Source organism: Rutilus rutilus (genome assembly GCF_951802725.1).
Source record: "Rutilus rutilus genome assembly, chromosome: 5".
Taxonomy (NCBI): Eukaryota; Metazoa; Chordata; class Actinopteri; order Cypriniformes; family Leuciscidae; genus Rutilus; species Rutilus rutilus.
In genome coordinates this window covers 21,673,736-21,690,971 of record NC_140213.1, presented here as the reverse complement: position 1 = coordinate 21,690,971, position 17,236 = coordinate 21,673,736, and the positions used below count along the sequence as shown (strand labels likewise).

Genomic DNA, 17,236 nt, shown 5'->3' with positions numbered 1-17,236 from the left:
GACGGCGAGTCACTGGGCTTGATTCATTCACTGGGTTTGGTTCACTCACTTGACTCACTGGGCTCGGTTCACTCACTTGACTCACTGGGCTCGGTTCACTCACTTGACTCACTGGGCTCGGTTCACTCACTTGACTCACTGGGCTCGGTTCACTCACTTGACTCACTGGGCTCGGTTCACTCACTTGACTCACTGGGCTCGGTTCACTCACTTGACTCACTGGGCTCGGTTCACTCACTGGGCCGCTTATGCAGAGGCAACGAGCGGGCTCGGGGAAATCAGGAAGGTGTGGGATTAAGCTGTCCAGGCAGATGGAAATAGCCTCTCTCCATCCCAGACCAGAGATATCGGGGAGCTGTCGTGGATCGACATATTTAGCCCCAGTTAGATAGCACGCCTTTATAATTTCATTCCCCAGGTGGCAGTTCTCGACCAGTCGAATATATCTGAAGCTGAAGTCGAACAGGTTACGGCTCTCCTGAGCTAATGCTGCGATCTGGACACAGCTCATCTTCTTGGGTTAGATCGACCGCTCCGGGTACTAACTGCTAGATCCTTGTAAGGGTCAGTTATTCTGTCATGATATGCATGAAAGCAAAGACGGTAGTCGGATCTAAATGCAGCAATTGAATTTAATTAACAAAGACTTGGCAAGACTCAGAACTGGAACAGGGATTACTCATGGAAGATACATACATTCCTACATACAATAACTGACCCCGAACAAGAGAACACACAGGGTTTAAATACACAGCGGGAAGAGGGAACGAGACACAGCTGGGGCAAATGAGCACAATAATCAAGACCATACAAACTGAGAAGACAACACACCTGAAACAAGGGAACTAATTAACATGACTAGCAGACTAGGACTAACTGAATACAATGAACAGGAACAAGAAACTGAATGTAAAAACCAAAGACAGAAAACACAAACCAGAAACATGACAACATAACACACCGTTACAGTATGTGTCTGAGGATATTTTCCCACCGGTTAATCGACGTGTGACACGAGTGGGTGCTTTTAAATCGCTAATATAATAGTGAAAGAAAAATAATGATAATGTTGCACACACAAATCACACACATGTGGGAAAGAATGATGCTTTTAAACAACACTAAACCGCCATTAGGTGTCGCCAGGCATCCATCTTAATAAGCGAGTCATTGATTCATTCGTTCAAACGATTCGTTTGAATGAGTCGATCATGATTAAGACAGATGTTTATGGATTGATCATTCAATCTTTGAGTCAACCGATTCGTTAAAAATGCTGAATCGTTCAGTTATGAGAAAACACGTGATGCGTGATGGTTCTGCCGTGATCTTTGTTTAACTATTTTCGCTGCTGAAACAGAACAAAAACAGTCAACATTGCATCTAAAATGTAAGTGACTTAATTGTAACTGTTTATTAACCTGTTGTATGAAATCTAGGGGTGGGAGAAAAAATTGATTCTTAGATGCATCGCGATGCGGACGTGGACGATTCTGAATCGATTCACAAATGTCAAAAAATCGATTCTCTAAAAAAAATATTTTTCTAATAACGTAATATTGACGGAAGGCAAAAGGCGGAACTCTAAGCGGACGTGCGTGCAGTCTGTGGCGCGCACATAACAGAGAAGTTTCTTCTGCTCACCAAGGCTGCATTTATTTGATTAAAAATACAAACAAAAACAGTAATATTGTAAAATAGTATTCCAATTTAAAACAGCTGCTTTCTATTTTAATATATTTTAAATTGTTATTTATTCCTGTGATCAAAGCTGAGTTTTCAGCATCATTACTCCAGTCGTCACTGTCACATGATCCTTCAGAAATTATTCTAATATGATGATTGATACTCAAGAAACATTCATTATTATTTTAAATGTCGAAAACAGTTGTGTACAGTCTTTGATGAATAGAAAGTTCAAAAGAACAGCATTTATCTGAAATCTAAAGCTTTTGTAACGTTAAACACTACCGCTCAAAAGTTTGTGGTTAGTAATAATTAAAATTTTATTTTTGGGGGAAAGAAATAAAATAAATCAGTACTTTTATTTATGAAGGATGAGTTAAACTGATCAACAGTTACAGTAAAGACATTTATAATGTTAAAAATATATATATTTGAAATATATGCTGTTCTTTTGAACTTTAAATTTATCAAAGCATTTTGAAGAAAAAAAAATCTGTACACAACTGTTTTCAACATTGAAAATAATAATGAATATTTATTGAGCATCAATCATCATATTAGTATGATTTCTGAAGGATCATGTGACACTGAAGACTGGAGTAATGATGCTGAAAACTCAACTTTGATCATAGAAATGAATTACTATGTAAAATATTTAAAAATTGAAAACAGCTGTTTTAAATTGGAATAATATTTCACAATATTACTGTTTTTGTTTGTATTTTTAATCAATAAATGCAGCCTTGGTGAGCAGAAGAGACTTCTCCTAAAAACATAAAAAATCTTACTGACCCCAAACTTTTGAACAATAATATATATATATATATATATATATATATATATATATATATATATGTATATATATATATATATATATATATATATATATATATATGTATGTGTGTGTATGTATGTATGTATGTATATATATATATATATATATATATATATATATATATATAAATATAGCTGCGAGCAGCGATGGAGGGCCAAAGCCGGCGGTACCGCCACCTTTAGGTAACTAAAGGCACCGGGGTTGCGGTGCCACCGGCTTGGGCCCGTAATCGCTGCTCGCAGCTATATTTAGGGCCCAAGCCCTGAAGGGGCGAAGGCCCTATTGTTTTAGTTAGGATTATTATTAGGGCCCAAGCCCTGAAAGGGCGAAGGCCCTATTGTTTTCGGTAGGATTATTAGGGCCCAAGCCCTGAAAGGGCGAAGGCCCTATTGTTTTCGTTAGGATTATTAGGGCCCAAGCCCTGAAAGGGCGAAGGCCCTATTGTTTTCGTTAGGATTATTATTATTATTATTATTATTATTATTGTTCTTCAAGGGTTCGGGGGCTTTTGGGGCCTTTAACGTGCTCAAAAACTCATGAAACTTTGCACGCATGTCAGAACCCGCGGCCATTAGGGCCGGGCTGAAGCTGGTACCCGGGCGTGGCAGGGGGGCTCAACAGCGCCCCCTGGTACGGAATCCGAACACTTGTCCATAAATCAAACACACTTGCATGTAATAATATGAAACTCGGAACACATATAGATCTCATCGGGCCGAACAACTTTCGTGCTCTAAATTTTACGCCAGCCCAACAGGAAGTTGGCTATTATGGGATGTTTGGAAACGCATGCTGTGGAATTTAATGTACTCCTCCTAGGGAATTCATCCAATCGCCTCCAAACTCGGTCAGCATGAAGTCAAGACATTGAGGATGCTAAATTGCGGACAGATTTTTGATATCTCGAACGGTTTGGCCGTGGCGAGGACACGAATTTATGGCGAATAATGGAAACAGGAAGTGTGTTATAACTTCTGCATACATTAACTGATCTTGATGAAACTTCAGCAGTGTGTTCGTTGTAAGAGGCCGATCACATGGATGTGACTACTGTGAGTCTAAGTTAAAGCGCCACCAACTGGCAGCAGGAAGTGTGTCCCTTTCAAAATGCTTTAAAATCACCCTCTTATTTTTACCCAATTTGCTTCAAACTTTATGTGTATAATGTAAACACACGGCAGATGTAGACCTGTGAAAGGATTTTTGATATCTTTAATAATGTTGCCATGGCAACGCTTCAAACTTTAATATTCTTTTTTGATGCTTTTGAGACTCTTAACATACTTGAAATTGCATGAAACTCGACAGACACATCACATTTATTAGCCAGTAGACATGTGCAAAGTTTCAGAAACGGGCGTGGTGAGGGGCTCAGTAGCGCCACCTTTAGTCATAAGTGGGGGGGGTTAGTTTTATCAACAGCAACAAAACTTGGTATGTGTATTGTTCTCATCAAGACGGACAACTTTCTAATTGACATTAACTACCTCCGACCAACAGGAAGAGAGATATTTTGGTTTGAATGTGGATTTTCTGAAGAATTTTCTCTCCCTCTCTCTGTGTCTCTGTGTGTGAGAGGGGAGGGGGGAATTTGACTATTGCTTTTATATTGTTAATCAAGGTTTCAGGGGCTTTTGGGGTCCTTAACGTGCTCAAAAACTCTTGAAACTTTGCACACAAGTCAGAACCCCCTGCCATCAGGGACAGGCTGAAGCTGGTACCCGGGCGTGGCAGGGGGGCTCAACAGCGCCCCCTTGAACGGGGTCCCAAAACTTGGTCCATAGATCAAACACGCTTGCATGAATTAATATGAAACTCGGTACACATATAGATCTCATCGGGCCGAACAACTTTACCCCGGTCAAGTTTTACGCCAGCCCAACAGGAAGTCGGCTATTATGGGTTGTTTGGAAAACGCTTGCTGTGGAATGTGAAATACTCCTCCTAGAAAATTCACCGTGTCCCCTTCAAACTCGGTGTGCATGTAGTCAAGACTTTGAGGATGCTAAATTGCGGACGGATTTTTGATATCTCGAACGGTTTGGCTGTGGCGAGGAAAAGTCATTAGCTCTGACCATCAGGAAGTCAGATATTTTGATCTGAATGTGGATTTTTTTGCAAAATCAGCCTCTGAATTTTTAGCCACCTTTATCTAAGTGGTTTATTTTATTCCAACCAAACTTTTTCAACATGATAAAAATATATTAATGATGCTAAATTGTGAACGGATAGTAAATATCTCAAACGGTTTTGCTATGGCGAGGGATTAAAGTATTGTCTAAAAAGGAAACACTCAAAGGCTCATATATTCTAAAAATGTAATTATACACCATTTATTACTATATAAAAGTATACAAATATCAGAACTTAACTCATTTTATTCTTTTTTTTCAATTTAAGAATGAAGTTTAAGTTTAAAAAATGCCAGAATGGTTGTTTAGTCTAAACAATAAATAAATAAAGTCAAACATAGTGCTATACTGCCCTCTTGTGTTCAAAATCAGGTAGGCCTATTATATCTATATAAAAATATACTAGGTATGTGACGGTGAGAATATTTTACCACCGGTTAACTGACGTGTGACACCGCTAGGGGCTTTTTAATCGCTAACTTAAAAACGAAAGTAAAATATGTTCGTCCGCACGGACATTGATAATGGTGCAGAGCAGAGCGAGCGTTTTCAATAAATTCCTATGGAAGGAGGAATGACCTAAAAAACGTTGACTCTGTTCTGCTCGTTCGTCGCTGAGGATGCGCACCATTATGAATGCCTGTGCAGCCGTGAGCATTTTAGTTTCATTTTCGGGGCGGATTGCTTGAATGTATTTAAAAAAAGCACAATGTTGTGTTTTATTGCTACTGTACAAAAATATAAGTTAACACTTTGCAGTTTGAATGATGTTCTGAACAAAATGACAGAGTATGTTTTTATGTGTCCACTGTTCAATCGCGCCCCCGTTTTAGTGATTCCCAAGTTATTTTTTCATTTAAGTTTTTTTCATTGTTCTAATCAGGTCAGGCAAGTAAAATGATCTGTGTCTTATCCCTTACATTTTTATATAATATATATACACTACTGTTCAAAAATTTGGCGTCAGTAAGATTTTTAAGCGAAGTTTCTTCTGCTCACCAAGGCTGCATTTATTTGATTAAAAATACAAACAAAAACAGTAATATTGTAAAATAGTATTCCAATTTAAAACAGCTGCTTTCTATTTTAATATATTTTAAACTGTTATTTATTCCTGTGATCAAAGCTGAGTTTTCAGCATCATTACTCCAGTCGTCACTGTCACATGATCCTTCAGAAATTATTCTAATATGATGATTGATGCTCAAGAAACATTCATTATTATTTTAAATGTCGAAAACAGTTGTGTACAGTCTTTGATGAATAGAAAGTTCAAAAGAACAGCATTTATCTGAAATCTAAAGCTTTTGTAACATTAAACACTACCGTTCAGAAGTTTGGGGTCAGTAATAATTTTAATTTTATTTTTGGGGGAAAGAAATAAAATAAATCAATACTTTTATTCATCGAGAATGAGTTAAACTGATCAAAAGTTACAGTACAGACATTTATAATGTTAAAAAAATTATATTTGAAATAAATGCTGTTCTTTTGAACTTTACATTCATCAACGCATTTTGAAAAAAAATCTGTACACAACTGTTTTCAACATTGAAAATAATAATTAATATTTATTGACCATCAATCATCATATTAGAATGGTTTCTGAAGGATCATGTGACACTGAAGACGGGAGTAATGATGCTGAAAACTCAGCTTTGATCACATAAATTAATTACAGTGTAAAATATTTTAAAATAGAAAACAGCTGTTTTAAATTGGAATAAAATTTCACAATATTACTGTTTTTGTTTGTATTTTTAATCAAATAAATGCAGCCTTGGTGAGCAGAAGAGACTTCTCCTAAAAACATTAAAAATCTTCCTGACCCCAAACTTTTGAACGGTATATATATATATATATATATATATATATATATATATATATATATATATATATATGTATATATATATATGTTTGTATAATATATATATATATATATATATGTTTGTATATATATATATATATATATATATATATATATATATATGTTTGTATAATATATATATATATATATATATATATATATATATATATATATATATATATATATATAAATATAGCTGCGAGCAGCGATGGAGGGCCAAAGCCGGCGGTACCGCCACCCCGGTGCCTTTAGGTAACTAAAGGCACCGGGGTTGCGGTGCCACCGGCTTGGGCCCGTAATCGCTGCTCGCAGCTATATTTATTATTATTATTATTATTATTATTGTTCTTCAAGGGTTCGGGGGCTTTTGGGGCCTTTAACGTGCTCAAAAACTCATGAAACTTTGCACGCATGTCAGAACCCGCGGCCATTAGGGCCGGGCTGAAGCTGGTACCCGGGCGTGGCAGGGGGGCTCAACAGCGCCCCCTGGTACGGAATCCGAACACTTGTCCATAAATCAAACACACTTGCATGTAATAATATGAAACTCGGAACACATATAGATCTCATCGGGCCGAACAACTTTCGTGCTCTAAGTTTTACGCCAGCCCAACAGGAAGTTGGCTATTATGGGATGTTTGGAAACGCATGCTGTGGAATTTAATGTACTCCTCCTAGGGAATTCATCCAATCACCTCCAAACTCAGTCAGCATGAAGTCAAGACATTGAGGATGCTAAATTGCGGACGGATTTTTGATATCTCGAACGGTTTGGCCGTGGCGAGGACACGAATTTATGGCGAATAATGGAAACAGGAAGTGTGTTATAACTTCTGCATACATTAACTGATCTTGATGAAACTTCAGCAGTGTGTTCGTTGTAAGAGGCCGATCACATGGATGTGACTACTGTGAGTCTAAGTTAAAGCGCCACCAACTGGCAGCAGGAAGTGTGTCCCTTTCAAAATGCTTTAAAATCACCCTCTTATTTTTACCCAATTTGCTTCAAACTTTATGTGTATAATGTAAACACACGGCAGATGTAGACCTGTGAAAGGATTTTTGATATCTTTAATAATGTTGCCATGGCAACGCTTCAAACTTTAATATTCTTTTTTGATGCTTTTGAGACTCTTAACATACTTGAAATTGCATGAAACTCGACAGACACATCACATTTATTAGCCAGTAGACATGTGCAAAGTTTCAGAAACGGGCGTGGTGAGGGGCTCAGTAGCGCCACCTTTAGTCATAAGTGGGGGGGGTTAGTTTTATCAACAGCAACAAAACTTGGTATGTGTATTGTTCTCATCAAGACGGACAACTTTCTAATTGACATTAACTACCTCCAACCAACAGGAAGAGAGATATTTTGGTTTGAATGTGGATTTTCTGAAGAATTTTCTCTCCCTCTCTCTGTGTCTCTGTGTGTGAGAGGGGAGGGGGGAATTTGACTATTGCTTTTATATTGTTAATCAAGGTTTCAGGGGCTTTTGGGGTCCTTAACGTGCTCAAAAACTCTTGAAACTTTGCACACAAGTCAGAACCCCCTGCCATCAGGGACAGGCTGAAGCTGGTACCCGGGCGTGGCAGGGGGGCTCAACAGCGCCCCCTTGAACGGGGTCCCAAAACTTGGTCCATAGATCAAACACGCTTGCATGAATTAATATGAAACTCGGTACACATATAGATCTCATCGGGCCGAACAACTTTCCCCCGGTCAAGTTTTACGCCAGCCCAACAGGAAGTCGGCTATTATTGGTTGTTTGGAAAACGCTTCCTGTGGAATGCGAAGTACTCCTCCTAGAAAATTCACTGTGTCCCCTCCAAACTCGGTGTGCATGTAGTCAAGACTTTGAGGATGCTAAATTGCGGACGGATTTTTGATATCTCGAACGGTTTGGCCGTGGCGAGGAATCGAATTTATGGCGAGAAAAGAGAAACACGAAGTGGAATAACTTCTGCATACATTAACTGATCTTGATGAAACTTCAGCAGTGTGTTCGTGGTAAGAGGCCGATCAGATGGATGTAACTATTGTGATTCAAAGTTATAGCGCCACCAACTGGCAGCAGGAAGTTTGTCACTTTCAACATGCTTTTGACAAAAGTGGGGGGGTTAGTTCTAACTCCAGTAAAAAAAACTCAGGTCATATATTGATCTCATCGACCCGGACAACTTTCTAATTTAAAGTCATTAGCTCTGACCATCAGGAAGTCAGATATTTTGGTCTGAATGTGGATTTTTTTGCAAAATCAGCCTCTGAATTTTTAGCCACCTTTATCTAAGTGGTTATTTTATTCCCACCAAACTTTTTCAACATGATAAAAATATATTAATGATGCTAAATTGTGAACGGATAATAAATATCTCAAACGGTTTTGCTATGGCGAGGGATTAAAGTAATGTCAAAAAAGTAAACACTAAAAGGCTCATATATTCTAAAAATGTAATTATACACCATTTATTACTATATAAAAGTATACAAATATCAGAACTTAACTCATTTTATTCTTTTTTTTTTCAATTTAAGAATGAAGTTTAAGTTTAAAAACTGCCAGAATGGTTGTTTAGTCTAAACAATAAATAAATAAAGTCAAACATAGTGCTATACTGCCCTCTTGTGTTCAAAATCAGGTAGGCCTATTATATCTATATAAAAATATACTAGGTATGTGACGGTGAGAATATTTTACCACCGGTTAACTGACGTGTGACACTGCTGGGGGCTTTTTAATCGCTAACTTAAAAACGAAAGTAAAATATGTTCGTCCGCACGGACATTGATAATGGTGCGGAGCAGAGCGAGCGTTTTCAATAAATTCCTATGGAAGGAGGAATGACCTAAGAAACGTTGACTCTGTTCTGCTCGTTCCTCGCTGAGGACGCGCACCATTATGAATGCCTGTGCAGCCGTGAGCATTTTAGTTTCATTTTCGGGGCGGATTGCTTGAATGTATTTAAAAAAAGCACAATGTTGTGTTTTATTGCGACTGTACAAAAATATAAGTTACCACTTTGCAGTTTGAATGATGTTCTGAACAAAATGACAGAGTATGTTTTTATGTGTCCACTGTTCAATCGCGCCCTCGTTTTAGTGATTCCCAAGTTATTTTTTCATTTAAGTTTTTTTCATTGTTCTAATCAGGTCAGGCAAGTAAAATGATCTGTCTTATCCCTTACATTTTTATATAATTATATAAATATATAATACACTACTGTTCAAAAATTTGGCGTCAGTAAGATTTTTAAGCTAAGTTTCTTCTGCTCACCAAGGCTGCATTTGTTTGATTAAAAATACAAACAAAAACAGTAATATTGTAAAATAGTATTCCAATTTAAAACAGCTGCTTTCTATTTTAATATATTTTAAACTGTTATTTATTCCTGTGATCAAAGCTGAGTTTTCAGCATCATTATTCCAGTCGTCACTGTCACATGATCCTTCAGAAATTATTCTAATATGATGATTGATGCTCAAGAAACATTCATTATTATTTTAAATGTCGAAAACAGTTATGTACAGTCTTTGATGAATAGAAAGTTCAAAAGAACAGCATTTATCTGAAATCTAAAGCTTTTGTAACATTAAACACTACCGTTCAGAAGTTTGGGGTCAGTAATAATTAGGGCCCAAGCCCTGAAAGGGCGAAGGCCCTATTGTTTTCGGTAGGATTATTATTATTATTATTATTATTATTATTATTATTATTTTGTCAACCTTTCGGGCACTTTTGGGGCCCTTAACATGCTCGAAAACTCTTGAAACTTTGCACACACGTCAGAACCCGCGGCCATCAGGGCCGGACTGAAGCTGGTACCCGGGCGTGGCAGGGGGGCTCGACAGCGCCCCCTGGAACGGGATCCGAACACGTGTCCATAAATCAAACACGCTTGCATGTAATAATATGAAACTCGGTACACATGTAGATCTCATCGGGCCGAACAACTTTCGTGCTCTAAGTTTTACGCCAGCCCAACAGGAAGTCGGCTATTATGGGTTGTTTGGAAACGCATGGTCTGGTATTTGAAACACTTCTCCTAGGGAATTCACCCGATCGCCACTAAACTCGGTGGGAATGAAGTCAAGACATTGAGGATGCTAAATTGCGGACGGATTTTTGATATCTCAAACGGTTTGGCCGTGGCGAGGAAACGAATTTATGGCGAATAATGGAAACAGGAAGTGTGTTATAACTTCTGCATACATTAACTGATCTTGATGAAACTTCAGCAGTGTGTTCGTGGTAAGAGGCCGATCACATGGATGTGACTATTGTGAGTCAAAGTTATAGCGCCACCAACTGGCAGCAGGAATATGTCACTTTCAAAATGCTTTGAAATCACCCTCTTATTTTTACCCGATTTGCTTCAAACTTTATGTGTATAATGTAAACACACGGCAGATGTAGACCTGTGAAAGGATTTTTGATATCTTTAATACTGTTGCCGTGGCAACGCTTCAAACTTTAATATTCTTTTTTGATGCTTTTGAAACTCTTAACATACTTGAAATTGGATGAAACTCGACAGACACATCACATTTATTAGCCAGTAGACATGTGCAAAGTTTCAGAAACGGGCGTGGTGAGGGGCTCAGTAGCGCCACCTTTAGTCATAAGTGGGGGGGTTAGTTTTATCAACAGCAACAAAACTTGGTATGTGTATTGTTCTCATCAAGACGGACAACTTTCTAATTGACATTAACTACCTCCGACCAACAGGAAGAGAGATATTTTGGTTTGAATGTGGATTTTCTGAAGAATTTTCTCTCCCTCTCTCTGTGTCTCTGTGTGTGAGAGGGGAGGGGGGAATTTGACTATTGCTTTTATATTGTTAATCAAGGTTTCAGGGGCTTTTGGGGTCCTTAACGTGCTCAAAAACTCTTGAAACTTTGCACACAAGTCAGAACCCACGGCCATCAGGGACAGGCTGAAGCTGGTACCCGGGCGTGGCAGGGGGGCTCAACAGCGCCCCCTTGAACGGGGTTCTAAAACTTGATCCATATATCAAACACGCTCGCATGAATTAATATGAAACTCGGTACACATATAGATCTCATCGGGCCGAACAACTTTACCCTGGTCAAGTTTTACGCCAGCCCAACAGGAAGTCGGCTATTATGGGTTGTTTGGAAAACGCTTGCTGTGGAATGTGAAATACTCCTCCTAGAAAATTCACCGTGTCCCCTTCAAACTCGGTGTGCATGTAGTCAAGACTTTGAGGATGCTAAATTGCGGACGGATTTTTGATATCTCGAACGGTTTGGCTGTGGCGAGGAATCGAATTTATGGCGAGAAAAGAGAAACACGGAAGTGGAATAACTTCTGCATACATTAACTGATCTTGATGAAACTTCAGCAGTGTGTTCGTGGTAAGAGGCCGATCAGATGGATGTAGCTATTGTGAGTCAAAGTTATAGCGCCACCAACTGGCAGCAGGAAGTGTGTCACTTTCAACATGCTTTTGACAAAAGTGGGGGGGTTACTTTTAACTACAGTAAAGAAAAAATTGTTTGTATATTGTTCTCATCAAGCCGGACAACTTTCTAATTTACATTCAATAGCTCTGGCCATCAGGAAGTCAGATATTTTGGTCTGAATGTGAATTTTTTTGCAAAATCAGCCTCTGAATTTTTAGCCACTCCTCTTAAACTATTTATTTTATTCGTACCAAACTTTTTCAACATGATGAAACTACATTAAATATGCTAAATTGTGAATGGATAATAAATATCTCAAACGGTTTTGCTATGGCGAGGGATTAAAGTAAAAATCTTCTAAAAATGTAATTATATACCATTTATTTCTATATAAAAGTATACAAATATCACAACTAAACCCATTTTATTCTGTTTTTGCAATTCAAGAAGAATGAAAAAGTTAAAAACAGGCTATTTAGTGCTATTTGGTTCAACAAAAAAGCAAACATAGGGCTATACTGCCCTCTTGTGTCCAAAAGGACATCAAAATAGTATATAAAACTTTTTACCAGGTAGGCCAATATTGTATTTAAATATACATTTATTAGGTATGTGTCTGAGGATATTTTCCCACCGGTTAATCGACGTGTGACACGAGTGGGTGCTTTTAAATCGCTAATATAATAGTGAAAGAAAAATAATGATAATGTTGCACACACAAATCACACACATGTGGGAAAGAATGATGCTTTTAAACAACACTAAACTGCCATTAGGTGTCGCCAGGCATCCATCTTAATAAGCGAGTCATTGATTCATTCGTTCAAACGATTCGTTCGAATGAGTCGATCATGATTAAGACAGATGTTTATGGATTGATCATTCAATCTTTGAGTCAACCGATTCGTTAAAAATGCTGAATCGTTCAGTTATGAGAAAACACGTGATGCGTGATGGTTCTGCCATGATCTTTGTTTAACTATTTTCACTGCTGAAACAGAACAAAAACAGCCAACATTGCATCTAAAATGTAAGTGACTTAATTGTAACTGTTTATTAACCTGTTGTATGAAATCTAGGGGTGGGAGAAAAAATTGATTCTTAGATGCATCGCGATGCGGACGTGGACGATTCTGAATCGATTCACAAATGTCAAAAAATCGATTCTCTAAAAAAATATTTTTCTAATAACGTAATATTGACGGAAGGCAAAAGGCGGAACTCTAAGCGGACGTGCGTGCAGTCTGTGGCGCGCACATAACAGAGAAGTTTCTTCTGCTCACCAAGGCTGCATTTATTTGATTAAAAATACAAACAAAAACAGTAATATTGTAAAATAGTATTCCAATTTAAAACAGCTGCTTTCTATTTTAATATTTTTTAAACTGTTATTTATTCCTGTGATCAAAGCTGAGTTTTCAGCATCATTACTCCAGTCGTCACTGTCACATGATCCTTCAGAAATTATTCTAATATGATGATTGATGCTCAAGAAACATTCATTATTATTTTAAATGTCGAAAACAGTTGTGTACAGTCTTTGATGAATAGAAAGTTCAAAAGAACAGCATTTATCTGAAATCTAAAGCTTTTGTATCGTTAAACACTACCGCTCAAAAGTTTGTGGTTAGTAATAATTGAAATTTTATTTTTGGGGGAAAGAAATAAAATAAATCAGTACTTTTATTTATGAAGGATGAGTTAAACTGATCAACAGTTACAGTAAAGACATTTATAATGTTAAAAATATATATATTTGAAATATATGCTGTTCTTTTGAACTTTACATTCATCAAAGCATTTTGAAAAAAAAAATCTGTACACAACTGTTTTCAACATTGAAAATAATAATGAATATTTATTGAGCATCAATCATCAAATTAGTATGATTTTTGAAGGATCATGTGACACTGAAGACTGGAGTAATGATGCTGAAAACTCAACTTTGATCACAGAAATGAATTACTATGTAAAATATTTTAAAATTGAAAACAGCTGTTTTAAATTGGAATAATATTTCACAATATTACTGTTTTTGTTTGTATTTTTAATCAATAAATGCAGCCTTGGTGAGCAGAAGAGACTTCTCCTAAAAACATTAAAAATCTTACTGACCCCAAACTTTTTAACAATAATATATATATATATATATATATATATATATACATATATATATACATATATATGTATGTGTGTGTATGTATGTATGTATGTATATATATATATATATATATATATACAGTGGCGGCTGGTGAAAAATATGTTAGGTGGGGCTGTGTCATATTCGGTTATTTTAAATAGCTTGGCCTTGGTAACCATGGGACACCAGGTCTTATAGACCAATTTTCAGTTGGTAAACTTTTTTTTTGTCTGAATATTACTCTTTAGCTCAGAATCTTTACATTTTACCTTATTATGAATGTTTATGTTACTTGCTTGAATCTTTAACCTAACTTTGTAACTGACCTCTGTATATTTATATCTGCCCTTGGTATGTCTATCTTTGATGTTGAGGTTTATTTAGTTCAATTCCTTAACCTAGGCCTATATTGTAAAGCGACCTTGTTGGAAAGGCTATATAAATAAAAAAAATCCTATTATAATTAATAACCACTCAGGATACCAGTGCTCTGTGAAAAGTAATTATTTAATGCCAATATTAAAAGGTTGAGGCATTTTTGCACAAAAACAAACATATTGCACAAACTTTCTATTTGCATTTGAAATTTAACTCAAACAAAATACTTAGTGATTAATTAGCTGATTAAATACAACAATTACCTGCAACAATTTTTTGTGATTTTAAACAAATGTTCCACAAAATGTACAGTAAATAACAAACGTAGTATTAAAGGGATAGTTCACCCACAAATGGTAAAACCATTTTTCTTTTTGAAAAAAGAATACCGGTAATAAAAAAGGAAATTTCTCTGGCATTTCTTTCTTTTTGCTGTATCGAAAACGTACCGAACCATTTTGGGGTGAACTATCCCTTTAAAGGGATACTCACCCTCATGTTGTTTCAAACCTTTATGAATTTCTTTCTTCTGCTGAACAGAAAGTAAGATATTTAGAAGAATGTCAGTAACCAGACAGTTTTAGATACCATTGACTTCCATAGAAAGAAAAAAATATACTATGGAAGTCAATGATATCTAAAACTGTCTGGTTACTGACATTCTTCTAAATATCTTACTTTCTGTTTAGCAGAAGAAAGAAATTCATAAAGGATTGAAACAACTTGAGGGTGAGTATATGATGACAGAATTTTCATTTTTCAGTGGAGTATCCCTTTAAGACAATTTATATTTATAAAATTACTATGTACAAATAAACAGTGTGAGTGTGTGTGTGTGTGTGTGTGTGTGTGTGTGTGTGTGTGTGTGATCTCATTTGTACAGGAATTTTGCTCTTCTCTCTTTCTGAGTGGCAAACCTCTCAATGACCCTTTTGTTGAAGTCAGGAATGTCCCTGATAAGTTTCTTCTCCATGGAGAGCATCGCCAGAGCATTCAGGCGATCCTGCGTCATGGTGTTTCTCAGGAAAGTCTTGATCCTCTTTAAAGTAGAGAAGCACCTCTCAGACTCAGCTGTAGTCATGGGTGTGGTGATGAGGATCTTGAGAAGACTGACAGTCTCTGTGAAAGTGCTCTGAAGGTTGTTCTCCATGAAAAACTGGTACAGAGGTACTGCACCACTGCAAGCATTGAACTCGTCGTTCTCATAGATGAGGGACAGTTCTGTTTTGAGCTTGGCCTTGTTCAGCATGGGGTATGCCTCCACTGTTGTTTCAAGCGCTGTGTCAGGGAACTTCACACAGTGTTGTGGGAAGAGCTCTCCATGCAACAGTGTTGCGCTGATGAGGTGCTGGGTGAAGGAGAACCGCTCCTTGGCATGGGTCAGGATGGTATCACATACCTGTAAAAGATTCATCAGCATAAAATTTCCAATAAAGCCATTTTAATGAAAGTGATTCTGACTGAACGAGTCAAGTATGATTATTAAAGGGATAGTTCACCCAAAAATGAAAATTGTGTCATCATTTACTCACCCTCAAGTTGTTTCAAACCTGTATGAATTTCTTTCTTCTGCTGAACACAAAAAATATATATTTTGAAGAATGTCGTCAACCAGACAGTTGATGGACCCCATTGACTTCCATAGTATTTTTTTTTTCCAACTGTGGAAGTCAATGGGGTCCATCAACAGTCTGATTACTGACATTCTTCAAAATATCTTTCTTTGTGTTCAGCAGAAGAAAGAAATTCATACAGGTTTGAAACAACTTGAAGGTGAATAAATGATGACACAATTTTCATTTTTGGGTGAACTATCCCTTTAAAGGTTTTAACACCATTATTTCTAATTGCACTTTACACTACGTTTACTTCTCCTCACTAGTTCCCTATTGGTTTCCGTTACAAAACAAGGTTTAATTTAAATATATAAACCACTTTTTTTTCTGTCACATGTGACAACATGTGCCACACACTGAATTTCTTTTCAATGAAAACTGCTATTATTTTGCTGCTTGTGACTGCTTTGTCATAAACCAGAATCTACTGAACTAACAAGAATATAAATTCTAGACCACCTGGTCCATCAATCGATCAGTCAGATGTGGGAATATGCCATCCTAAGGTTTTTTTTATTTTTTTTATTACATAGCTACATACCACCACAGACATAAAAATCTTTGTAGAGGAAACACTGACTGTTACATCTCAACTTACCTCTGTAGCCAGCCTCTGTTGTTCTCCTGTTCCCAGCATCCTTTGTCGCTTTATAGGCTGCTGCTGGTCCGATGCACCATCACCACACAGAGAGGGAATAGAGGCCCTGGTCCAAAAATAGAGTTTAAGTTGTTAACCTGTCATCAGACTTCTTAACTCCCACAAGTGCACATCCACTGACTCATATACACACACATAAGGACTATGCCTATCAGCTAGTCATCTGTGATGTACATAAAATTACATTGTTATCATTGTTCTATTATATTTCTAAGCTGGATGCATTCTGATGTGTCCTGTGTAAATTATAGTCTCTAAATGACAAGAAGTTAATATTTAATAACAATCTTCTAGAATAAGCCTGTTGTTAGAAACTGTTTTTGATAACTACTTTACCTTCATTATTATCCAAATCTAATAGTCTCTTTGCTTTTAAAATACTGAAATGCATATAATTGTAATGAGCTTATGATAATCATCCAGTTGGATGACTAGGCACATTTAGACACAAATCTGGAAATAAGCAAATCACATTTCTAACAAAAGTTTTATCAGCCAATCG

General features: G+C 36.9%; 1 protein-coding gene across 1 annotated transcript; it reads right to left on the bottom strand.

Moving 5' to 3' along the window:
- Window positions 1–15,174: 15,174 nt before the first annotated feature.
- On the bottom strand, window positions 15,175–16,713 carry LOC311291105 (zinc finger MYM-type protein 1-like; the record flags this gene model as incomplete). Its single annotated transcript, XM_084409979.1, has 2 exons — window positions 15,175–15,859; window positions 16,675–16,713. 2 exons carry the CDS (start codon window positions 16,711–16,713, stop codon window positions 15,332–15,334), a joined length of 567 nt encoding a protein of 188 aa, XP_084266105.1. The 3' UTR covers window positions 15,175–15,331.
- Between the last annotated feature and the right edge of the window lie 523 nt (window positions 16,714–17,236).